The following is a 26655-nucleotide window of genomic DNA, read 5'->3' as shown; positions in this document are numbered from 1 at the left end:
CTAGAACCTGGGGGTAAGGGCCTACCAATGTCATCAGTTCCAGGGTGGAACCTAGAGGGGAAAAAAAGAACTAGAAAGCCACAGAAGATCCTCAAGGTTCCTCATGATGGTCAGCTGAGAATTGCCTGCTTCATTACAGCTGAGGCAAGAAACAAATCGACACTGAAAGTCTTTGGTGACTTGGCCCTCCTCCAAGAAAAAACTATCACCATGCCTATAAGCAGCTCAGCAGCTTTTCTTTATAACCCAAGACAAAATATGTAGCAGAAGTTGCCCATTGCAGATGCCAAGAAACTGCTGCTGCATTTGGGAAGTTTGCAAAAACGAAGACACCTGGTCCTTGACTGGCACATCAGCCTCTACTCTGTGGGACAAGGACACAACGCTGGTGTGTCAGTCAGAACAACCTACAAACACACTTTCAATATTCAGGAAAAGTGAGATACTATCAAAAAACAAGTGCCAAAAATTAGTCAAAATCAATGTTATTAATGCTGAGACTGTTAGCTAATATTAACATGTTGCTCTTAAAACATGTGCCAAAGTGCACAAACCTGTTACTGAACCCGTGTGCTCTGGGGCCTCCCAGCTCCAACAGAAATTTTGCAGGTATAATGGTCAACACAGAAATCAAATTGCAGCGTGTACACCATAATTTTTAACCTGAGCGTCCCTTAAGAGTCTTCACATAGCTATGAAGACACTTCATTCATCAGAGGAAAGAGACAAGCAGACTTGTCTTTAAATGAGGTCAAGAAATAACATTTTCACTTTTTTTTTTTTAATGTAGCCTGAGACTGAAATGTAATTTTTTTGTAAACTCTAGAAAATGTATGGAAATATTAAGAGGAACTGAAAAAAACAACAAGACAATGCAAGGTGAACAGACCATAACTTTATTGGAGATATACTCAGCTACAATTATTACAAAAAACTATTAAAGGTAATTGTGATCCATAAGGTGCAGATTGCAAACTTCTGCAGCATGATTACAGTATGAATGAATTACATTTTATGTCCCTTAAAGACAGCTGCAGCATGTGATGGTAAATATTTTATTGTCCATCAAATTATATGTCATTCATTCTACTTGATTTTAACCATCTTTTCCGTCAAACTATTTACAATAAAAATGCCTGCAATTTCCAATTCTTGTTCACAAACATTCTTCTCTCCAACTTGCTGCTGCAGTAAATTCTGAGTGCATCTACAAAGCAATTAAAGTAGTCTGTGGTTGCCATTCAAATAAAAGAGGGGAAAACCCCAAAGACTTTATTGGATAAAATTCATTTTTAAGAAGTGTAGTCAGCTTTGACAGAAGTTAATTTTACCTGCTAGTGGAATATACTACAATGACCTCTAGATATTTACTAAAATAATTCAGATTGAGCTACAGTTGGTATTTAGGTTACATTTCATGGTCACAAACTGTAGTGGTTTGCGTTTTAAACCTAATATAAAAGTAAAGAAGTGAAACTTTTTGAAAATTAGAGCAACTGGAAAAGGATCCACGTTAACAATTAAGTATCAAAAAATCAAAATCCTTCCTGTTTCACTTGTAATAGAGATGTCCAAGAAAATGTTTTTGTAGGGACCACCACCCGAAACATCCAGACCCAGAATACTGTCAGAGGCAAGTGCAGCATCACAGCAGATCACAATACTATTTGTCATTTTTGGATTACGTGTGCTGCTGTGACCAGGATACAAAGGTTCCACTTTCTACACAAAGAAATGCATGTAGCATGGTTAATGTCATACAAAGTAACATAAACTCCACATTTTCCAGTTTATGGTGCTATATTTGCTTATGAGGAGGAAAACCCAAACCCTGAAACATATATATGAGCACAAGACCTTCAGGTATGTAAAAAGAATGCAGCTCCATTGGTTAAAATGATACCACATCAGATTGCACTAGCTGAGGATCTAGCACCTCATCCCTGGGCCACCACTATATTCCTCTCAGCACTGAAATTGGTTCTTGTCCAAGTGCTGCACTCTGCAGTCACAACATGCTGTTGTGTAATGAGACTTAAAAATAGTAGGCTTTTCTTTTGTATGGACTTCAGCAGCATCAAGCTGAACAAACACTTTAGAAGTCACTACTGGGCACTCAATACTCAGACTGAGCAGAGATTTAGTTGAGATGGACCAAATTACTAGGGGCCGTCTTCTCGCAAAAATTTCATTATACACATACTAAGTGGGTTCGTTCAGAGATAATTACTGGAGTGTCAGAGGTCATTCTAAATTTTACTTCACATAACAGTAAAATAGTGTAGTAGAAAAACAATAGCTTTGAAATACAATCAAGAGTTGTTACACATCTTTGTTGTATTTTTCCACATACAGTAAAAATGCCACAGATATTACAAATGACCTATTTAAGTTGTGCAAGTAAATGACACATTGCAGGCATTATAATTATCTTTTTCAAATTCAGTAAATCAGAACAGCAGCAAGGCCAAACCACATTTTTCCTCTCTGTTAAGCATTTTTTTCCTTGAAATGAGGTAAAGCATGGTACCAAGTGCAATGCTTATTTGTGCTACATGAACAGAACAGCGCAAAAAAAGCCATAAAAATAAAAACGCAGCATAGTTAGGAGGACTGTTTAAAGTACAGTATAACAGGACTTAGATTAAAAAAAACAAAACAAAACAAAACAAGGTTCATGCCAACTAACCCCCACACTATTTATGATGAGCTTGTGTGGTTGCTTTTGAAGATGGGTTGCAACAGTCCACTTACACTTGTGCTTATAAGCATGTCAAGTGAATTCTATCCCAACCTTCAAATAATCAGATTTAGGTCTTTAATAGCATACACTGTCCAATATCAAAATCATATCAACTGTAGGGTAAAACACACAGATGTATAACATGGAAACTAATATGAATTTTCTATCTCAAGGGATAAAAAAAAAAATATTTCAATGAGGTCACACTGGAAAAAAATACGGCATTTAAAACATTTAAAAACGCATCAGCAGCAGAAACTACTTTATAGTCAGCCACTACACATTTCAGATTTCCAATTCATAGGCTTTATCTAGTAACAAAGTGATCATTAAACTATTCTGAAACACAGAGTAAGTCCAATAAGTTTCGTGGCATCAAAACACTCTGTAGCACTTTATTGCTAACAATTACCTGAAACCCCTGAGACTCTATATAACCTTGTAACAATCAGTAAGAAATTTTAGGCATTCAAAGGCCAACTTGAATTTTAGTTTCTCATAAAGTAGTTAAAACTACTGAAGCCTCTCTAGATAGTCTGATTTTATCTGCTGATTGATGTCTGGCCAGAAACACAGAATTGTTAACATTAGTAATCACATATTCTCACTGAGAAACTTTACTCCTACCTTGAAGAAAGAGCTCTATCAGTAACTTTTTCTTTTCTCTAAACAGCTAACTCAAAGCAATTCACCTTTGAAAATCCAGATTGCATGTTTTTAACATTCCATCTCATTTACACTTGTTTATACACATAAAAATTTTCAGGTCTTACACTTCTCTGTTATATTCTCATGACTGAAGCACCAAACAATTTTAAAAGCTGGTATTTTATTTCTCTTTATGACTAGTATAACAATGCTGCTTTCAAATACAAGAACAGTCTTTTTTTCAGAATGTAAAGTGACTGAGATAGAAAAGATATGAAGTTTTGAAAACTGTATTTCAGAAAAGCTTAATGTCTACCCCTTGTCACTAAGGCATTCATTTCATTTTTTGTTAAGAAAGCAAGAGCTGATAGTTTTTGTTTTGTTTTAGCGTGCATTTGTGAGGAAAGGAATAGGGTTTAAAAGCAGGAAATACAGTATTTATTTGTAATTTAATACATAAGACACAGCATCAAGTTCAAACTATTGTGCTGGAAAACGTTAACACACCTCGCTCTGCTTTCTCAAACTTCAAGCATAATTAACAGGGCAAAATTGCAGCAAACCTCTACTGATACTGGTGGGAATACGAGACCCACAGCTTTTTTAAAAGGTAAATTAAGAGGTATTATAGTTACAGTGCAAAAAATTAAAATTTCAAGCATAATATATAAACATAGCACCAAAACAGAAAAAACAATGCATGCAAAAAAAGAAAAGAAGGAAAAGAAAAGAACAAAAGAACTGAGGTATTTAAGTGAAGAGTGCCTACAAAAATCTAATTAAAATATAGGCAAAGCCTAGAAGTATGATTTCCCCCCCCACTCCCAGTAGACCAAACCACCAATAAGCTAGTTTCTCTAAATTAAGGACCTAAATCACAGATGTATCAAAAGTACGGCAGTTATATCTCAAACATCAACTTTCATGTTATTTAACAGCACAGCTTTGGTAGGTGAAATATGCATGCAACTCTGAAAAGTACAGTAAGAAATTTACATGGAAATATCTCTAAGTGTAAAGGTGCTCTGTTTGTTAAATACGTAACCAATTGACTATAAAATCTGCAGCATATTTTAGGTGTGATATGTCTAAGGTTATTTTTGTTAGAGTGACAGTTTGCACTGTGCAATTATTTGTTACTGTTTCCAGTATTGAAACTATCTAGCTTGCAGGTTTGTGTAAAATTGGAATTTTTGCCAAAGACCATATCTTGTTTATGGTATTAAAAAAAACTGTAGACTAACCACCGCCTCAGAACTGTTAAAAATAGCCTAATTACATATATATGAATACAATTTCTATTATAGTCCTGTAATAAGTCACAGCTATAGTAATGAGTTGTACTGCAAATATAGAGCTGTATCACTGTAAAATGCATAACAAAATGAAGGGAATGTAAAACAGTTTGCTCCAAAAAAGACCAGAAATTAAAGATTATTAATGAGGGTTTACTTATTTTTAAGGCAAGAACCTTTTTATGCAAGACTGTGTGGCATAGGAAACTGAAGTTTCATTCTACCAGTACACCAGCCATTTCAATTAAAATCTGTCCCTAACAAATAAGTGCAATAATGATTGGGAATGTCATCTTAATGTAAAAAGATGACAGAGAGAAAAAAAAAAAAAGGATAAAAAGGAGAATACTGGCACATTTATTCTTTCTTATACCCAATCATCCAGTACAGTTTATCAACTGCTTTATGACTGGCACTAGTGCACAGATTGAAGAATTTCAAGATTACTATATATAAATCTAGCAACTGCATTAGGCATAAGCTCCCTGGCCTTCTAACACTAAGCAAAGCTGTACTGACAATAAAAGTAAATCAAAGAGACCTGACAACAATTATTCCGAACACTTGCTAAATGTCATCATTAAAGCACTCTCGTGATTAAACAAAGCAGAAGTGAGGAAAGAAGACAAGATTGTGTTTGCGCAAAAAACTATAACTACAATTAGTTCCAAAATTTTATACATGTTAAATGTTTTGTTATCTATTCTGTTATCAAACAAACTTTAAATTCTGTCTTCCAATTTGTTCCTCTCAACATCAACATTTTAAAAAATTTGCTTTATTTGTATGCTTTTTTTCCCCCCGTTTTATTTAAGAGGAGTCTCAGCTGTTTGGGACCTGAGGTTGATTTGCTTTGAGGCTTCGTAGTGCTCTTCTTGCAGCTGCAGATTTGGCAATCCTGTAGCTTCTGCCAACACCTTTAAACTTTCCCTTCCCTACAACTTCCACTGTTACTCTGACCTTTCCATCGTAAGTTCTTTCTGCAGGACTGCAAAAATACACACAAGAATTACTTACTGCCTAGACAAGTTAATTTGAAATAAGAGACCTACATTCTCTTTTCCACAGAAATGAAAGCCATATATAGTTAAACAGAGATCGCTACTTTTCTCAGGAAGTTATGCAGGGAAAAAAACCCCATAAAAATCAGTGAACACAATGATCATACTAGCTGCTTAGTGCAAAAGACATTAGAAGTATTAATTTGTGATTTAAAAATCCTCAGTAGTTTATGAAGCACAGCTTAAAAATATTTTATGACATCATGTACCAAAGTAAGCGTATTCTTACCTAAATTTGGCTGTCTCTGGCTCCATCTCCAGCAGCTCTCGCACTGGGGAACGGGGCACATTAGCAGAAAATTTTTCTATTTGGAAAAAAAATAAATAAATAAAATTTGCTTTGCTGTTTTCACGGCAGATGGTATATCTTTTTTTTTTTTTTCTGAAAGCTGACAATACCTATTAATGGCCTCATCATTGGATAGTACACTTGCCAAACCATTTCCAAAGACATTCCACTATCCATATAAATGGCACCAGCAAGGGACTCAAATATATCCCCCATGGCCTTTGGTACTTCAATGTCTTCCTCTTTTTCTTCATCTTCTTCAGATCTTCTGAGCTGTTTGCAATTAAAAAAAGCCAGAGGGGGGAGGGAGTGAGAAGGGGAGGAGAAAAGAGAAAAACAATTGCTTCTTTTAAAAACAAAGATCTTCAGAAATGTAAGCTCTCTTAATCCTGTCCTGAGCTGCTTCCTTTAAGCTTTTCATTGACAACTTTCCACAGTGAAATTGTTCTTTCATTTCCCAATGAAATCAAGTTGCTGGATGTATCATTTTTCAAATGTGAAAAAAACCCCACCCCGAACTGCATTGTATACAGAGACCTTATGTGCTTTCTGAATTCCTCCTGTAATAATTCTGTAGAATTTCACCATGGATTTTTTTTTTCCCCCCAATAAGAAACAGACTTGGCTCTATCAGTTAACGCTAGAAAACTACACATAACAAAGGAAGACTTCATACATTAAACACCTCCTATAAGGAAACGTTAAAAACTTTTAAGTCCAGCCTCTTGATAAAAGTCAGACACACCTTTCCTTACCTCATTCACCCCAGAAGACATGTACGAAACAAGCATTAGTTAAAGAAACCATTAATAACTGATAACCAGCAACATCAGACTGAGCTAACGGGCACATTTTGGTATTTTTTTTCAATGTAGCAAGCAATGTTTTCTTCTATGCTATTAAGACTATAGTCTTTCCTTATCATTAAACCCAAACTTTCAGCATCCTTCTTAAAGATCTTGAGTTAATCTAATCCTTCACTAAAATACCTCAAATAAATAACATATACATTCATCGCAGGCCAAACTAAGTAATGTGAAAACAAAGGTTTTGATCATTATCCTCTTCTGCCCAAACATAATTAAGTTTCTGTCACTTTTTCCCCAGCAGCTACTCTCCTACTCCATTTGCCATCTATTTGGGTTTTAAAACATGATTCAGTCCTCTTAAGAGTAATCATAATACTTCATAAACTTGTCCTACCCAGTATTTCAGATCAAAATAAAGAAGAATTCAGACCTAATGCATACACTCCAAATGGGAATTCTGATGTTGAAAAACCAAATTCAACTGTTCTGAACAGCGTATTTCATACCAAGCTCTAACTTTTGAGTTATATCGAAATAACAGGAGAGAGGGACGAAGAGCTCTAAGGCAAGGCACAACAGATTTTTCAGGAGTGAGATTTGAAAAAAGAAAAGCAGATGACGTGGAGACACACATGGAAACCAGTCTAGCTGGCATGAACAGCAGAAACAAAGACTCCTGGATTAACTCTGATGAAATAAGCGTTTCAGTATTACAGTGCCAGACCAAGATAGGGAGCAGGCGTACGGCAAGAGCGAAACAAGAATTTTATTTGAAACAGCTCTCACACACTTTGGTTGCAAAATTACTGGAAGTTTCTAGGCAATCTTTTTGCATACTAGTAAAAACCAGAAAAAGTTAAAAATCACTACTATAAGCTTTTAAAATAGTTTCACTCGTATTCTGAAGAGAACAAGACAGATAACAGAGTTTGAGCTTCTGATGTATTATCTAAATTTCAGTGACAAATTTGTCAATATTTTCTGAGATTTCCCATAAAACGTGGATTTCCCTCTGCAACCGAGTGCAAGGGCTCTAAACATATATATGAAATATTTTGATTCCCAAGCTTTTACAGTGTGTATCAGAAAGAAAAAAATTACTAAAGACAAAGATAGCAAGTTTAGTGCTGGAGTATTCTTACAATATTATCTGATATTTGCCATAGTTTTTCAAAAGGCAAACTATTAGTGATATCTATCAGGTGACACTTTCAAAGAAAGGATTATGAGAAAGTTCATCTCTTCCATGACGTTGATTAGAATTTGATTCACAATGTTCTTGCCCTCATACATTTTCTGAGCAGCTTATCTAAATGGACTAGTTATAGTCCATTCTCCAGCCAATAGGTGTGCATTACCATTACAGCTGTGATCGGTTTGTGTGGAGCAACTTTTTGCTTGGTAAGAGGGGGAGGGGGCTGCAGTGCTGCCCCTATAAAGTTTTCAGACTTTCCCCCAGCTCCAGGTTTGGACTCATCTCCAGCCCAACTGGGCTAATCTGGCGCCTCTGCCATCACTATTTAAGAAGGGAAATTTGCAGTGTGTAGCAGGAGGAGGAAGGGAAGGAAGCAAGATGGAGCACCCAGGCCTTGCAGTCAGAAAGGAAAGAACAGAGCAATGCTGGACCACAGCGGGCAAACAGTTTGGATCCCAACCCAAAGGAAACAAAGGGGATTGCAGCATCCTGCCAGAGCAGCCTGTGCAGGGCCATCTGGTGTGTGTGGGAGACCCTGCACTGCAACAGGGGAGGACTGGTGAGGAGTCCTCCTCAGAAGCAATCTAAGCAGAAAGAAATATCAACAAAAGACTGACTGCACCGCCATTCCCTGCCCCCAACATTGCTTATGGGGGGAGGAAGTAATGATACTGGGCCCAGGGCTTTGCAACTGGGAAGAGAGAGTGGGTGAGGGAAAGGGGATCTTAAAGGGCTGGTTGCACATCATTCACTCTACTATGTATTGTTTTCCCATTGGATATTTGTTTGTTACATTTTGGTTAGAGGCAGATTAAATTAATTTTTATTTTCTTCCCCAAGTTGTCTTGTCTGCTTTGCCTGGGACCCTAACTGGCAACTGAGCCCTTTCTGTCCTTAGGGGGTTCCAAGGTCAATGGTACTTAAGGCTATTTTGTCCCTAGATGAGCCTAAAACAGGACAACTATTTTTCAAGTGGCTTATCTGAAAGATGCATGTGTTTCCCTAGTTAGCAGACTTAAAGCCTTTAAGAGCATGACAAACACAGCCAACTGCAGTGCTACAACACCTGCCGTGGCAGAAATCATCAGAAGAAAAACAGTGGAAATACCTGTCAGTGTGCTATTTGAAAAATACCAGCATTGTGCCACAGTAGTGTTGTTTGTGATGCTGTATACATATCTATCCTGAGTCAGCATTATGGGACTTAGTAACTTCTCATTACAATTTTACGGTAGAGTAGTGCTTCCACTCAGTCACTGAAGAAAGAAAGCTAAGTGGTTTCTCTTCCCTTAGTGAAATCAAGTGTCACAGAACTCTGGATGAAAACTCGTACAAATTTAATTAGTTTCTAAATGTTCTTATTAAATGCTTTCTGAAGATTGCATTTTACTTTACCTATTGTATGCCTTATTACTCAGAGTCTGTTGCTTTGGCTGCTGTGTGCATAAAACTAAAACATTACAAAAATGTGCATCATGCTAAGAAATCCAGCAACATGCTTCAAATTAGACACTGAACACGTTTCTTCTACTTCCACTAACCTCAGAATCCATTCCTTGCATTTCATTCTTTTCCATTTGAAACTGCACAAAGTCATCAATAACATGAAACAGTTCAGGAGAGACAGCTTTGAAGTACTTGTGGTAGTCATACTTTACAGCTAACGATGCAAAAATGGTATTATTGACTAGAGCAGATCGTAGGTCGGTAAGAACTCCTGGAGAGTGTTGTCGTGGGTCTTCATAAAGGTGCTTGGTTATGAGGTAGTCCAAAATTGCATCTCCCAGGAATTCTAAGCGCTGGTAACAATCTTAAAGCATTGGAAATAAAAGAATGTACAACACCACAATTAGGTTTAAACACACACATTCTTTCCAGGCCTTTCTGGATAAGAGGTTTGGTACATTGCCATGTAAATCCACAAGCTAACTAACCAATGCTCAGAGAAGATAAGCTGTTTTAAAAGAAAGATATTATGTTCAAAGAGATTGAATTACTTTAAAAAATTATCCAAAAAAGCATCAATAATAATGCCACTTTTGTTCAAAATGTTAATTTGTCAGGCCAGTAAAACACTTGAATAAAAGCATTAATTTGTTATGAACACAATATCTTCACACTGTGCTGAGAAAAATCAAAAAAGTAAAATAAAGAGATTACAACAGCAGGCTCATCTGAAAACAGTAACCTGAAAAAAATTAATAAACCGATGTATAAAAAGCAGAGGAAACATACAATCTGAGGGTTTTTTCATCTAGTTTGCCACACATTTAGATTTCTCAAAAAGCACTGAACAAAGATTCCCATTCTGGATGGGTCTCAAACTAGAAAGTAAAATTGACAAGCTGTTACAGTTTGGAAAATTGACAGGGGACATGAGAATGGATAGCTACGGCCATCTAATTCTGGAATACAAATGAAACAAAACACTTCTCCTGACAGCAAATGGACATAGCTGTTTAGAGAACAAAGGTAGAATTATTACAGAAATAATATGACTGTGAAATGTCTGAACTGCTTTTATAGGAGATGAACCAAAAATGCTGCCATCTTAACTACTAGCTACTCCTTAAGAGAAGAAAAAGTTACTTGCAACAACGATTCACAGTTGTTTTACTTGCTAAACATAAATGGAATCAAAAGTTCCCGTTACCAATACAATCATTTCATCTAGACGGTATTCCTCAAGGTTTGTGTTTGTTATCATATGTATAAAGGTGAACCATCTACTTTTGGGTATGTTTTATGAAATATTTATAAGTAGTAAATATACAGGTGAGTAATACTACCTAAAATGAAAAAAAAGAAGGGTGTTTCAGTGTTTTGCCAGGACTGTTTCTCAATGCACTAACATTTCAAAATTACTATTTCTTTAATTAACAGAGCTTTCTTACTCCTTGGAATAAGAAACCAATTCACTACATGGAAAAACTCAGACTTGCTGACTGCACAGGAATTTGTCATTCACTTCAAAAAGGGTTGCAATTTTACCACAGTTTGTTTTCAACTGCATATTATCGTAGCGAAATATTTAAAGTTTTAGACTGAGCAAATACTAAATTAATTAGTATAAGCAAAAGTAATTCAAGACTACAGGAATACAAATTTGTACAGTTGTAAAATCTTTCAGAAGATTATGTACAAAAACATTATGTAGTTACCCTGAAATTAATATTTAGTCTGACTTAGTCAATAGCTTGAAACCTTGACTTTAAATATTTAGCCAATAAAATGCCTAGACTTAAATTAAGTCTTCCAGTTCACAACTTCAAACACAAGTCTCCATATTTTGCTGTCTTATAGACTGTTCAGCTTAATCTTCTGAAGTACAGCCAATAATATTCTTGGGATTAAATGATGGGAGATATTTGCTAAATGTACTTGCAAAACATGATCAAAACTCCAAGAAGTACTTTGCAGTTTTTTGGAGTTCTAGAAGAATTTACTTCAGCTAAATGAGGATTTAAGTTATACACAACTAGTAATACAGCATCAGAGATGAAAAATGCTGCCCTTTCCCAAAATCTGCCTAGGCTTTGGTGTATCTTCTATCTGTATCAAGTCAAACCATGCATATTCATTGAGAGATAACTTTAATAAATATCTTCCTCTAAATATGGGGCAAGATTCAATTTTTATTTTCTAAGATTATTTTCTTTTCTAACATTTTGCATTCATAGACTATTCACTAGACATCCAAAAAAAGACTTTGTATGGGAATACAACATACTGCTTCTCTTGCTTTTAAAATGAGGGGCAGTGGGGGAGAACACAAACCGGTTTAAAAGTACTTACCAGTAATGGTATTATAATGATACGAGGCATGAGTAAATGCCTGAAGAAGATAAGCTTTGTTCTTAAAATTGTAGTTTATTTTCTTCTCAAAGTTTTCAAAACCCGAAATAAGGTGATTTAGGGTTTTTTCAGCATCTGGGTGATCAAACATACACCTTGGCGGAATCTTCAAACAGCCATACTGCAGGTCTTTATACAGAGAAGGCTCTGAATTAGCAACAGAAGCAGAAACAGAGTTTGATGAAAGAATTTTCTGCTCACTGTTACAGTTCTCTCTGGTAGCACACGAAGTGCTTTCCCAATCAGTTTTTTTAATTACAGGAAGCACCTTCAGGCCCAATGAACATAGGAAAAGCTGAGCAGCTCTTTCACCACAGCTGGTCAGATAGCAGCCCAACAGGGCTTCCACACAGTCTGCAATGCTTTTGTCAGCAATACACTGCTCTGTATGCAAGTCATATGAGATAGACTGTTTTCCTGCATCAACACCACAGTTTTCTTCTGATGGATTCCAGAAGCCCACTACAAAATCATCCTCTTCAACAGCCTTGCTAGGATCCAGATAGCACATAGCATCCCAAGAGCTGTAGTCAAAATCATCCAAATCTGTTGAAAACTGAGCATTACCCACGGATGACTTTTTGGGTGCTTTCCATTCATAGTTTGAATCAGTGGTTGAAAAGTGTGAGAGAGAAATTTTTTTCACAAAAGCCCCTGATCCCATTAACATATTATCAATGAATTTGATATGCTCCTGATCATACTCCAGAAAATCATCTTCAAAGTCTGTTTCTTCCTTGGGTAACCTCCACATTAGGTCTTCATCCTCCTCTTCATCATCATAATCAAGCTTACCATTAGCCAACAAGTTCTCCTTTGTCTATGAAAAAAAACAGAGAAAATATGGTACTGAAGAGGGAAACAAATTTTATTCCACAGCTGTCAGAAGTGCAAGATTCCAGTAGCGTCTGCAAATAATCGGACTGATTTTAACCTTCCTAGCATTTTTAACCTTATTTATATCTGATGAGACTATCTCAATTAACACTAGCATTCCAAGGCTAGAATAATTGTCTTAGAATTCAAATTCTTTATTACTAAAATATAAGTACTAACCTGCAATAATGTATGTTCTAAATATAACACATGCATTTCAGAGAAACTCATGTTTACACATGAATGTGATGCACACATAATTAGCTTCAAATCCACCAAACATTATATACTTGCACAGCAAAGTAAACAAAGGAATTTCAATCTAACATTTTAGGAAAGTACAAGAAACTGTTCTGGGTGCACTCTTCTCTCTAGCTAAGGAAGGCTACTACAAATGTTGAATAAATACAACTTGGAAGATTTTTTCTATATCCTTACATGGTTTACTAGTCAAAGCTATGACAAGGTCAGTTTTGAGACATGTGAATGGAAAACATATTCAATGAAACAACTGTAACAACTACTTTACCTTAGTTCTTCAATAATTACCACCTGAAGCACCCAAATATATTTAACCATGCTCTCAAAACACAGTGGCAAATTAATTCAGTCTGGTTGGAAAACTAGCAGAAATTGAGTTCAGTGCGTGATTTTTATAATACAGATGAAAACTAGTCTGACACTAGTTAGTTGGCAAGAATCTAATGTCTATGTGGGTGACAGTCTTGACTGCAAGAGTTGGGATTCAGTAAGTTATCTTGCTGCTTATTAGACATTAGATATAGGCCAATTTTTGCAAGAACCATGGCACAAGTTCATAATTTTACCAAATATTAATATTAAATCTATCCAGCTTATCATACATTTAACATCAGCAGGATTTCAATGTAAGTCTAAAAATGGAAAAGCAGAAAAAATGGCACACTTCTGCAATATATGTTTTTTGCTCTTTGTTTTTAAACTGAGTATTAATATACAAATTAAATGTTCAAGTAGTATCATAACTCAATGCAAAGGCAACTAGTATCAATCTTGTCCTTTAAACAAGTACATATCTGTTAAAAGTTTTGGGGTTTTTTCAGACTATACTTACAGCCTTTACTAACTAAAAGAAAATAAGGTTGTCACCAATTTTCTATTACACACAATCCCACAACAGCAAAATTGATGATGGCTCAAGGTCATTTCCCTCCTTATATGGAGCAAATTGGTATCGACTGATGCAAATCATAAATTGAACACAGATATGCCCATACTCTACAATACTGTGCAATTTGCCTCTCTGGAGGTGTCAATGTGTGGCAGCTGTAAGGTACCCTAGGCAGCATTTGAAACTATTAAGGATGAAACACATCATAATGTTCCTCAAAAGGACCAAGCAGACTTAGTCAGATTTAGTAATGACATGAGAGAAAAAAGTGGCTATAGAAATTCATAATTCAGATATTTTCCCAAAAGAACTTTGGCTGTTGTAAGTATCCATCTCACAATACTCAGCAAGGAGCTCTGTAACTTTAATTGATAAGAAAGAGCTAGAGATTTAATTTTGAGTAGTTATTTGGTATACCACTAGCAATATAACGCTCAAAATAAGACTAATTTAATCAGTTTCTTTGGTTTAATCTGCTGAGCAGAGAGAAATCGCATGAGGTTCAACAAGGACAAGTGCAGAGTCCTACATCTGGGAAGAAACAACCCCATGCACCAGTACAGGCTGGGGGTCAAACTGCTGAAGAGCAGCTTTGCAGAGAGAGACCCGAGAGTCCTGGTTGATAAACTAAACATGAGTCAGCAATGTGCCCTTGTGGCCAAGAAGACCAATGGCATCCTGAGGTGCATCAAGAAGAGTGTGGCCAGCAGGTCGAGGGAGATTCTTCTCCCCCTCTTACTCTGCCCTGGCGAGGCCTCATCTGGAGTCTTGGGTCCAGTTCTGGGCTCCCCAGCTCTCTTGAGACAGAGAACTTCTGGAGAGAGTCCAGCACAGGGCCACCAAGATGATCAAGGGACTAGAATATTTTCATATGAGGAAACGCTGCAGGAACTGGGGCTGTTTAAGTCTAGAAAAGAGAAGACTGAGGGGAGATCTTATTAACATTTGCAAATATCTAAAGGGTGGGTGTCAGGAGGTTGGGACATCCCTTTTTTCTATTGTAGCTAGTAACAGGACAAGGGGTAACAGGATGAAGCTGGAACACAAAACGTTCCACTTAAATACAAGAAAAAAACTATTTCACCGTGAGAGTGATGGAGCCCTGGCACAGGCTGCCCAGAGGGGTTGTGGAGTCTCCTTCCGTGGAGGTCTTCAAGACCCGCCTGGACATGTTCCTATGCAACCTGCTCTAGGTTGACCTGCTGCTGCATTGGGGTTGGACTAGATGATCTCTAAATGTCCCTTCCAACTCTAACATTCTATGATTCTATGAGTCCCAACTAGACCTAGTGCTGGTTTGTACTTGTTACACATCACCTGTCACATCTATTACTGAAATAATACACTCTCTGAATGAAACATGTCTGTATGGGTGATTCAAGCGTTTGAATTTTCAGCGTTTGTTTTCATCAGGATTTAACAAATTATAAATGTAACTTTTACTACAATCAAATTCACAAGTTTCTTAAAAGAAAATTGATTTTAATTAGCAGGACAGCTACATGAGCTAACCTAACATTGCCTGTGCACTGCTTCTTTTACAAACAAAATAATATAGTGATGAGGACGAACAGTAGGTAAAGGAGACAGGAAGCAACTCACATAGCTCATTTTTTTCATCATTAGACAGAATTTCAAAAATAAATCAGGAATTAACTCCACAAGATAGAGCCTTTTCTTTAAGAATACTGGATTGATTTTGAGGAATTTATGACCACTTACAAGCTGAAAATGAACACAGGGCAAGAGATTTTTTTTTTCGTACTTTTTCGAAATCAGCTATTTGATCAAATGAACAGAAGAAAGAGCCTTCCCCTTAATGAAGCTTCAGAACATAAAAAGTACCAACATTTGATTAGGCTATTTTACTAACAATTTGTCATAATGATGAGATTTCTAGCTATAGTTACGTTTTATCAGCACATTACATTTATATCTGAGAAAGCAAAATAGCTACTTGTCAAAGAAAAAAACATTTCTTAGTTGCATCACTGTCTGCATTTTTGTCTGAAATTGTGTTTTATTTACAAATAAACAGTGGTTAGCAAAGAGCAAAAGGCCATTAAAAAGTTATGGAGAACTTAGAGCTTTTTAAAACCAATGATTTAGCTCCTGTGCTATCTTATTTTCAGAAAGCAATAGCAGTAAGTCGCTTTAAAATGAAATCTTGGCACAATGCAGAACCGCAATAATCAGGTTGGTTTATTCTGCAATAAACATTTATTTGCACAGTCTATCTACCTAACAGTCCTCTCATGTGCCCTCTGGTGGTTCCACAATCTGAGTGTGGTCTTCAGAAGTGGGACAAAGAAAACAAATCCCTCTATCTCCTTCCTCCAATCTAAAAAGCAGGCTCAAACACATAAAGGTTAGCTATCATCAATGATACTCCTTATGCATTCACTCCTATTCCCAACATACAATTAGTTTAGTCAGAAAATAATTTGAATGGTTCCTCATGATGATTTGCCATTCTGAACCTTTTGATGGTAAGACAGTGAGGGTGTCTAAGCCAGGATTGTATTTTGGATGAGGAGCAGCTCTCAGTCATGTCTACAGTGTAGCTACCAGCAACCAATACTGAATATTTTCTCAAGCCAGTTTTAATTGTTATTCTGCCTCAGCACTAAGAAAAACAAACTCCTTTTCATATATTCTACAAAAGTGAACTCATTAAAAAGCAGTCTTCTGCCTATACATATTACAGCAAACCCAGTAATGATAATTCCATTTAAAACTTCCAAGAAATGTCAGAAAAACTCCTGAGAGCATGCTAACTACAAGCAAAGAAGTTTTTCTTCTCTGCTTTTCCATTAACACATCAACTTATTGGATTACGTTCAGTAAATTTCCTTACTTCAAGTTCTATTCAGGACTAGTTTTCCTCTTATTTCCCATAAGTTACAGTGAAGTCTTAGAAAGGAAACAAATATGCAGCTTTTCTTCTGAAAACACGTAAAAATATCTAGTAGGGGGGAAGAAGCAGCAAGGGGTAACAGAGCAGAGACATGTAAATAATTATTCCTCGATATAGTTAAATGAAGTCTTACCATTTCATCTTTCTCCCACTTGTCAGTGTTGCTCTTGTCCTGGTTTACTATGTAACCAGGAGGAAGCCAATTGACTGGGGGATCAAAAATCGATACCACCATCCGACTGGGCAGTCCTTTCTTTTTTCCAAGGCGATACAAGTTACAGTTGCTGACCTTCAAGAAAAACATTCCGATAAACATTTTCATAAGAACAGGTTAAAATGTAAAAAGGAGCTAAACTATATTTTATGTCCAAACAGATCTTGTACCATTATGCATTTTCTCAATTTCTCAGAAGAAGTATCAGCTTTCTCAATATAGTAGAACCCATTCACAGTAAAGCACAGGTTTGGGTTTTTTTGAGGCCAAGCATATTAGGTGTGCTGATTTCAGCTGTCACTAAACAACTGTCAGTTGTTTGTTTTGTTTGGACTTTAACAAAATTATTGCTACTTTAAAAATAAGAGTAAATATAATCTGTATAAGTGTCACCAGTGACCAATATTAACATCCAGACTCACTTTGGAATGAAAAATAATTGCTATTACAGGTAGATTAACCTAAACTGTGGCAGTAGAAAGTAATAATATAGAACTGTTTTTTAACAAGTCATAATCCAGACTTTGATAGCCTCCGATTCTTTTAAATATTTTAAAGGGAAGGAAAAAAACCCACTCACACACAAACATACTTCCTTTTTAACTATCGACTTCTAATCTTTCTTTCTCATTTTAAATACACGTTCTATGCTTGTTTTTGAAGTCCTGAAAGCTGAACTTGAATACTCAATCTCTTTCTTTATTTGAACTGTAAAATTTATTTAACTCCTTGTTTTCCAAGATTAAGCTACTCAATCATTTAATTCTAAGAGTGATACCAGTTACTAGAAGCAGACAATCAAATCCTTAGCATTTAACTGAAGTTATCACTTCAATTAGAAAAAAAAGGAGGAAAAAAGACCAAATAAAACAACTCACAACAATTATTATTCCAGAATTTCAAAACAGCAGCAGTAGAACTGAAGACTTTGCTCCCTACCAAGCACATTTACTTTAAAATACTTTCAAAATTTTTGATGCTACACCCTAAGGCTCTGTGTTGCCAACTGTGATGGGTTTGTGTGGAGCTGCTTGGGCTTGGTAACAGGGGTAGGGGGTTGCAGTGCTGCCCCTGTAAACAGTTCACAAAACTTCCCCCAGCTCTGAGTTTTGGGCCCACCTCTGCCATCACTATTTAAGAAGGGAAATTTGTAGTATGTAGGGGGAGATGGAAGTATAAGGCAAGACAGAGGCGACCATGTGGATCCCACAACCAGAAAAGGATGAAGGGAGAAGCAGCACCAGACCAGACATTCCCCCTGCAGCCCACAGCAAGACTACAGGCTCTGCCCCTGTGACCCAGGGAGGCCAATCACAGGACTAATGACTGCCAGTAGCAGAAGCCACGGGGAGTTTGGAACAGAAGAGGTAAAGACACTGGGATCAGGTTGCTTGAGCCCAGGAAGTGGAGTGACAGAAAGGAGATCTTAAAGTGGGTGACTGTCATTTTCATCATTCACCCTACCCTGTATTGTTTTCAGTTGAGTATTTCTCTTTGTTATGTTTTTGGTTGCTGGTGGATGAAATCAATTTTTGTTTTCTTGCCCAAGTTGAGTAGTCTTGTCTGTTTTGCCTGGAAGCATATTGCCAAGTGAGCTCTCCCTGTTCTTAGGGGGTTCCAGAGGCCCTTCATAGTTCTGGCTGATCATGGTCTTTTGTTCCTGGGCGGGCCTAAACCACTACACCAACTCAATCCTTCATTTAAGCACCCTTGTTAAAGAGTTACAACACAGTTGTAGTGTTCAGTCCACCAAACATCCTCACTAAGCCAAAACTTTCAACTCTATTAATTCCCGATCTCTCTTAGGCTGGCAATCAGCTGGTTTAGATTTTAAAATTAACTGTACAAAATAGTTTCAACCAATCACACTTATTAATCTTATAGTCCTGTATTCTTATTTCTAAAACGTATGCTACCCAATGTACAATAAAGCTGTGGAATTAAATCAACCTGTTGTCATTCAATCTTCTAGCACAACTTTTACACACATGGCCTGTTACAATATGTCTTTTGCACAGTACCATTGGATGATTGCTACTTACTTTTTTGCTTCTCATATATGACAGCCGTCCCTCATGAGCATCAGGGTAAGTGCAAAACAAGTATGTAGTGATGGCATGCTTTAAAAATGAATCACCAAGCATTTCGAGCCGCTCCAGATTAAATCCATCACTAGCATTTGAAAGAGTCAAAGCTTGAAGAATGAGACCAGGATTAGGACCAAGAGTTTTTGAGGAGTACCCACTGGAAGGGTTCTTTTCAGAATATGCTCTGTCTTCTGAAGGATTAATAGCTTTTGAAGTACTGGTGGTCACTGCCATTTTGGGGCATCCATCTGAGGTAGATCTGTTAGCATTTCCATCAAGGTATTTATTACTCAGTAGAGTACATTCATTGCTGGGCTTGAGCTGGTTCTGACTGTTGTATAAATTCTGAACAGGATATGAGGTAGTTGGTTGTACAGATATTTCCTGCCTGCAGTAATTCAGCTGATTTCCTTGGCAAAAGTCTCTGTTAACTAAATCACAATTGCCATTGGCAAGATTTTTATTATAAGAAACACCATTAATTGCTGCAAGTTCTGCTGAGACATCAATTTGGAGTTTACTAGGTGACTCGTTGAGCAACGTTCTGTAACTCACAGACATTTGGTCATGGTTTTCTGCAGAAGAGGTTCTATTAGCACCTTGATGTGCAGCATTTTCAGGGACTGTAATTGTGCTGTGCTTACAGTAATTTTCATTCTCTACTAAAGAGGAGTTAGGAATAGAGATGAAAGATTTGCTGTCAATAGACTTTTTCCATCCAAAGTCCAAGTTAGGATATCTGTAAAGATATATGTTGACTTTGTTAACAAAAAAATATCACAAGACAAACGACTCCTCATGTACATAAACATTTTAAAAAAAAAAGCCATGTTCTTCTGTGGCTGCAGCATCTTCAAAATCAAGTCATTTTAAACTATGTTTCACTGAAAACTGACATGAGTTAAATTATATCAATTTTAAATTAATGCACTAATTCTTAAGTTTTCACTTTGTTTTTCAATGAAGTCAGATATCATATTGCAAAATACATACTGAAATAATACATGCCTGAAATCTGCAGGAAGTGATTTAACCCCTACACCAGCATCAGTGGCTGTTTGAGCTCTTAGCTCCTCTGCTGTCAAAAGGCAGTGCAAACGATAAAGTATGCTGGGGAGGCAAACTGCTTTTCTCCACAGTGACGCTGGAATAGGATGTATAGCACAAAGCTCTGGTACCAGTATCTGGGGAGAGGAGGGAGGAAGAAAAGAATTTTACCTGTAGTCATCAGATCACTGTTAAGAGAAAGAAAACTTGAATAAGATATTTCTATTTTACCTGCTTATTCTGCAAACTTTCCCATTTTGCTTTCCTCTTCTCAGCACTGCTTAGAGGAAGTGCTTTCCCCTTCTGATTCAAATGGCGAGGAGTCAAAAGATTAAGTCTAAAAACCACGTGAAAATATTTTAAGTACATAACTAATGAATAGAACCTATTTGCCTAAACTTTCTGAAGTGACTTATTTTTAGTATTCAACCTTTATGCATTGTGAAGCAACAGCACAGTTATCTCTGGAAAAGAAAATGGACTGAAGTTACAGTTCATAGAATCACAGAATGGTAGGAGTTGGAAGGGACCTTTAGAGATCATCTAGTCCAACCTCCTGCTAAAGTAGGTCCACCTAGATGAGGTCATACAGGAACGCGTACAGGCTGATTTTGAAAACCTCAAGAGGTGGAGACTCTATACTCTCCCTGGGCAGCCTGGGTCAGGGCTCAGTTTAAATAGAAATTTTTGTGTTCCAGCTTCCTTCCATTACCTCTTGTCCTGTCACTGGATACAACCAAAAAAAGTGATCACCAACCTCCTGACACCCACCATTTACATATTTTAAGTATTAATGAGATTTCCCCTTCAGTCTCCTCTTCTCTAGACTAAACAGTCCCAGTTCCCACAGTCTTTCCTCATATGAAAGATACTTCAGTCTCCTGATCATCTTGGTGGCCCTGTTCTGGACTCTCTCCAGCACTTCCCTGTCCCTCTTGAGCTGAGGAGCCAAGAACTGAACACAGTACTCCAGATGAGGCCTCACCAGGGCAAAGAGGGGGAGACGAACCTCTCTCGACCTGCTGGCCACACTCTCTTTGATGCACCTCAGGATGCCATTGGTCTTGGCCACGAGGGCACATTGATAATAAACTAAACATGAGCCAGCAATCAGGACTCCCAGGTATCTCTCTGCAAAGCTGCTCTCCATCAGGCCAATTCCCAGCCTGTACTGGTGCATGGGGTTGTTCCTTCCCAGATGCAGGACTCTGCACTTGTCCTTGTTGAACCTCATGAGGTTCCTCTCTGCCCAACTCTCAAGCCAGTCGAGATCCCACTGAATGGCAGCACAACCTTCCGGGAACCAGCCAGTCCTCCCAGTTTGGTGTCATCAGTGAACTTGCTGAGGGTACACTCTGTCCCCTCATCCAGGTCGTTGATGAGGATGTTGAACAAGACTGCCCCAGAACCAATCCCTGTGGAACCCCACTGGCCACAGGAACTTATATTATAACAAATTAATTGCCCCTCAAGAAAAAAATAAATTAATTATTTTGAAAAGCACAAGCCCTCAGCTTTATACTATAATCTGAAAAGAGGGGGAAAAAAAGGCTCTTTATTGTCAAAATACAAACACCAGACAAATATGATTGTTATTACCTTGAAGATGTGTGGTCCACATCTAGTAGTGGCTGGTTGAGATTGGTAAGGTCAAGATTATACTTTGTTTTATAATATTCAGCAAAAGTTTCATATTCAGGGGAAGGGAATTTACTAAGTGGAGTAAGATCAGTGTATACATCAGCTACATAGAATCGATGAGGCTGATCAAAATTTCGATACCTAAAAAAAATAAAATACTATTTTGACATATGTTATACCATTAGAGTAAAGCTTGTGCCAAGTTCTTAACTTTCTAATGTGGTCAGGTGACAAACTGTTAAATAGCTCTCAAAGTTTTTGGTTATTGGGTTTTTTGTTATCGAAAGCATTTGTTTAGCTAACTCATACTAAATGGAAGTGTGCTATATGATAAGGAAGAATAAAGTCAATCTACAGAATAAATTCCCTCTACAGAAACATTTGAATTAAATGCAGGATTTGTGTCTTCCATATCTAACACAAAATAAAACTCTGGCAATTCTGCACATGGTAACTTCTCAACTCCAAACTGGTAATTTGGCTTTTTAACATTTAGTCTCCATTTCTACTGATTATAGCATATAGAAGTTTTACTGCTTACAAAGATGGTACTACCCCACATCTAAACTGTCATTTTAACTAATTCACCCTCCAAGTAAAGTTAAAATACAACCCCACTCAAATATTTAGTAAGGTAAATTCACAAGCCTTCCAAGGACAATGTAGTTCTTGAAATACAGGCAGAATGTTAGAAAAATAAATGCTGCAACACTTTCAATTATGGCAACTGATGCTCATGGGATACTATGGTGATAAACATGCACAGGAAAATACCAACAAAAAAAAAAAATCAACATTCAGTATTTAGATTTGCAAGTTAGCTTATTTCATACTTTGCTGCATCTAGCATTTCTAATCAAATATCTAAATAAATAAGTCTAAATAAAATTTTCACACTATTAGTAAGTCTTTTCAGTTTTCCTCTAAAGAGGGGCAAAAAAAAAAAACCAAAACCCCCAAAACATCAAGAAAATCATACTTCTAGGCTGACTGAACTTCATGAAAGGACATGCTATTTAAAGGAGCTTTCAGGAAATTTTCTTATCTTACTCACAATCACGCCTATTCTGAAGAATCTGATCAGAATCATACCAACACACAGTCATTATATTATGGTTCCCCTAAGGACCTTATAACCAAGTAGGACAGAGAAGGACAAGCATATATTTCCACTATTTTTTAGTTGATTGTAAACAGAAGTATTTGAAATTCTGGGGTTTCTTAATGTATGAAACAAGGTAAAAAACTTTTTGGCTTCTTCTAAGCCTGAACATTATCAGATGGCAACTAATAATTCTAATAAGAGAGATGTATTCAACCACCTACCCCAGCCTCATTCCCAGTAGAAAAAAAAATAGGAAGGGTAAGAATAATACTGATTTAGACATTGTGGCCAGATCTTCAGACGGGTGGAATTAACATAGCTTCACTGAAGTCCAGCAACTGTACAAATTCACTACTTCTACAGCATTAACTTTGGTCACATGAAGTCATGTTTATACAGGGGTGGTTTGTCACCATTTTTACACTAGCACTTTTACCACAGTATTCATCACCACTGGTAGGAAGACATATAAAGAAAAAAAAGTCTAACACAGGTGAGGACAAAACAGAGTACAGAATGTATTCTGCAACTACCATTGCTTACAATATACTAGGTACAAGCACAAGCTAGATCATCCATTATCTTTTCTTACATGGCAAATGTGCCCTGGGGGATAATTATGTGTCCACAAAACCTATCAATTCTGCAGAAGCTTTGCATATCCAGTACATAACATGATGTAAATTTATCATCTAAATACCACTAATAAAAAGATTCTTTTAACTGGTCTTTTCCTTTTGTTATTTTTTCATCTACCAACAGGATATCTTTCTTTAGCAGGTCTTTGGTGTGAATAAGCAGTAATCAGAGAACAGGACTCCTGCTCAGTTTTCTAAGTTAAAATGAGTTTCAGGAGGCCGGTTCTTGAAGTCACAATGTTTTATCAGAATACTACATAAATTTTGTGCCAGTCTATTATTCCTAATAAAAAGATAATCAGTCTTGAGAGGCCTAAACACTTAAATCCTGCCGCGTAAGATTAACTACTGACTAAAAATATTTGAGGTAACACCAGATACCTTTTGATATTACTAGCATATGCTTCTTATAAGCAATTCTGCTGCAGCTACTAACATTCCCATATCACAAGTGTCTGTATAAATACAATAGGCACGTATCTAAAATATGTGTACAATACTCACCGTGGAATGATAACTGCATCCTGATAATCTTCCAACTTGAAAATGAAAGGCATTTCTTTTGTATACTGTGTACTAGGAATGCCTGTACGTGCCTCAGATTTCTCAATGTCTTCCATAAACTTAAAGTCAATGTCCAAAGTGCTGGAGTCATCAACTTAAGAAGGAAAAGGTTTAACTTGGTTATTCAGGGGAGACTTTTCCAGGCTGAACTTTTCTGGGAAGTTGTAAATTGCACTTTTTTTTTTCTTATTCTATAAACATACTGAATTATTTAAAACAATTTCAAAGCAGGCATATATACAATTTTGGACCCTTGTGAAATCAGCTGAAACCTACTATAAATCAACATCTACAAGTTAGAACTAATTTGGAATTGTGAAGAAATAATAAAAATATAACCGACAAGTTTTCATCCTACCACATATATGGCATTATTTCTACAGCTAACACCTGAAATATAACATAAACATTAACAAACATATTGCTAAAGGAATTCAAAGTGAGTATTTAAGAGACGAGCTCTGTTCTTACCAACATTAAGAGGTAGAACACAATAGGCTGAATCAGCTTCTGTAGGTTTGAACTCTAGTGCAGGTTTCTCAAGACGAAGAATATGTGAAAAAATATACTGGTGCAGTCGGGTTATCAGCTCAAGCATTTGCAGAGACAGAGTAAAACCAGATTTCTTAAGCTCAATAGATATTGTAACCTCTCCAGAGCGAGTATACACAGGAAAGTGAGGAATCTAATTAAGAAAAAAAAACAAAAGAAATCAAGAGGGAAAATCCAGAATAGGATTCCTCCACAGTAGTGGCTGCTTAGTTCAGGAGCTGAGGTAGTGCTTGCTAATTCAACAGCAAACCGGATCAGAATTTTGAACTTTGATGACCTTCAATTATACCTGAGATTTTGAAGGCTTAACGAAAACAAATTTTTATTCTCCTTACATTTTACAGCTCTTCTCCTTATAGTATTTTTCATTATGGAGGAGAAAATGTGAAAACCGGCAATATTCCTGAAATGCTTCCTTCTGTGGATAGAACATGTAATTTGAAAATAATCTTTCTTGGATAAGTGTCATCCATAGAAAACGCCTATTAAAATTTCCCAATGCAAGAAGTGCCAATTTCGGTTTACAAGGCCTACTTTTGCTGCTGCTGCATGCTAGGAATTCTGAAGACACGTAACAACAGCTTTCACGTAGATAAGGTAGTGCTGCAGGCCACCTCTGTAGCCAATACACAACTCCTTATCATAACTTATACCAAAAAAACAACCCAGGAGAAACACTTCAAATTTGCTAATGCAAAACAATAAAAAGGTACAATTGCAAAGCAAGTTTGGCAAAAACACAACAGATTGCTCCATCACTAATGACAGAAAATGAAGTGGTGACTGGAATGGATGGATATTACTGCTTATTTTTTTGAAGGTTCCTTGACACAAGCAGCACGTAATCATTTCCAACTCTTCAGTCTGAGGGTGGGGAATAAGCAGAAAACAAGAGGTTGTAAGGCATGTAGAACAAGGAAAGGAACTACATTCATTACCTGAGGTATAGGTTTGGCTGTCAATATGCCAAAACATCTTGTTGTATCCTCAGGAGGATATAGCTTTCGTCTCCTGAAGTTGAGTTCATCAGGTAGAGGAGTCGTTAACACCATTCCTATTACGTACAGGTAACAGGGCTGATCAGGTTTGGGATAACTATTTGTCAAACATTCTGGAATCTAAAAAGAAAGAAAGGAAAACATTAACATGATAAAAATCAGCAAAATTCAGCTAAAGACTATTTTTTGAACAAGGCTTCATGTGTTTACTTGGAAAGGCATTGCTGACAATGCGGGAAAAAAAAAATTAATCTGGATTAAGTCGTGTCTTCTTTCTTAAGAAAAAGTTTGGTCATCAGACTGGCCTGGCAGCTATGACATCTGTCCAAACACCTGGATCAAGGGAGCATGATGTTCCCAGATCTTCCTATTTGCCAAGAGGCAACCTCTGTTGCATCTCTAAACTTCCTCTGTATCCACCATGTGTTAGAAAAGCAAGTCTAACTGAAGAACATAGACAGCACTTCAGACTGAAGTTTTGATTCCAATTTCTATATTTAGCCAGTAACTCTGGAGCACATTTTATGCCCAAAGTCTTTGGACCTAAACAGTAGAAGAAAAAAAAGGAAAGAAAAAGAAAAATGTGCATACACAGAAAAAAAAATTCCTAATAATTCAATTTTCCAATAAGCTTCGCTGAACTTGCAGCTTCACTCACACAGATTTCCCCCCCGGCCCCAGTAAAACTGTTTAAAAGTATTAAAAAACTATTTTATACACTTGGGACAAACACAAGATAAATTTGATCACTGCCTTTTTTCCCCAGGCACTACACTATAAAAGTTTTCTAGTAACAATTCCACCTTGCAGATGTGAACACTCAACAGTCACAGCACTTTTAACTTGGCTGCTCATATTCATCGCAGACCTTAAGTAACCATGCTTTATGTGTGAGAAGATTTCATTACTTTGTAAGTCTCAAAAATAACCCTCCTGTTTATCTAAAACTAAATTGCAATACATGTAGTCCT

General features: G+C 36.8%; 1 protein-coding gene across 3 annotated transcripts in view; it reads right to left on the bottom strand.

Annotated features, from left to right (window-relative positions):
* Window positions 1–888: 888 nt before the first annotated feature.
* The window catches only part of DICER1 (dicer 1, ribonuclease III), a 68627-nt gene continuing 42860 nt past the window's right edge, over window positions 889–26655 (bottom strand). For 2 of the 3 annotated variants that reach the window (XM_061997708.1, XM_061997707.1), the window contains exons 17-29: window positions 25625–25804; window positions 24606–24819; window positions 24075–24228; window positions 21786–21968; window positions 20418–20523; window positions 20148–20323; window positions 19095–19878; window positions 16972–17127; window positions 11836–12715; window positions 9582–9850; window positions 6147–6309; window positions 5977–6052; window positions 889–5674 (exon numbers count right to left, since the gene is read on the bottom strand). In XM_061997708.1, coding sequence (XP_061853692.1) covers window positions 5509–5674; window positions 5977–6052; window positions 6147–6309; window positions 9582–9850; window positions 11836–12715; window positions 16972–17127; window positions 19095–19878; window positions 20148–20323; window positions 20418–20523; window positions 21786–21968; window positions 24075–24228; window positions 24606–24819; window positions 25625–25804 — 3507 coding nt within the window. In that variant the 3' untranslated portion in view covers window positions 889–5508. The remainder of the gene's footprint in view (window positions 5675–5976; window positions 6053–6146; window positions 6310–9581; window positions 9851–11835; window positions 12716–16971; window positions 17128–19094; window positions 19879–20147; window positions 20324–20417; window positions 20524–21785; window positions 21969–24074; window positions 24229–24605; window positions 24820–25624; window positions 25805–26655) is intronic. The other variant, XM_061997709.1, reaches the window with a different exon arrangement.

The sequence above is a fragment of the Colius striatus genome, chromosome 6 (genome assembly GCF_028858725.1).
Source record: "Colius striatus isolate bColStr4 chromosome 6, bColStr4.1.hap1, whole genome shotgun sequence".
In the NCBI taxonomy this organism is placed as follows: domain Eukaryota; kingdom Metazoa; phylum Chordata; class Aves; order Coliiformes; family Coliidae; genus Colius; species Colius striatus.
Note: the sequence above shows the minus strand (reverse complement) of the source record. Positions and strands in the feature narration are given on the sequence as shown.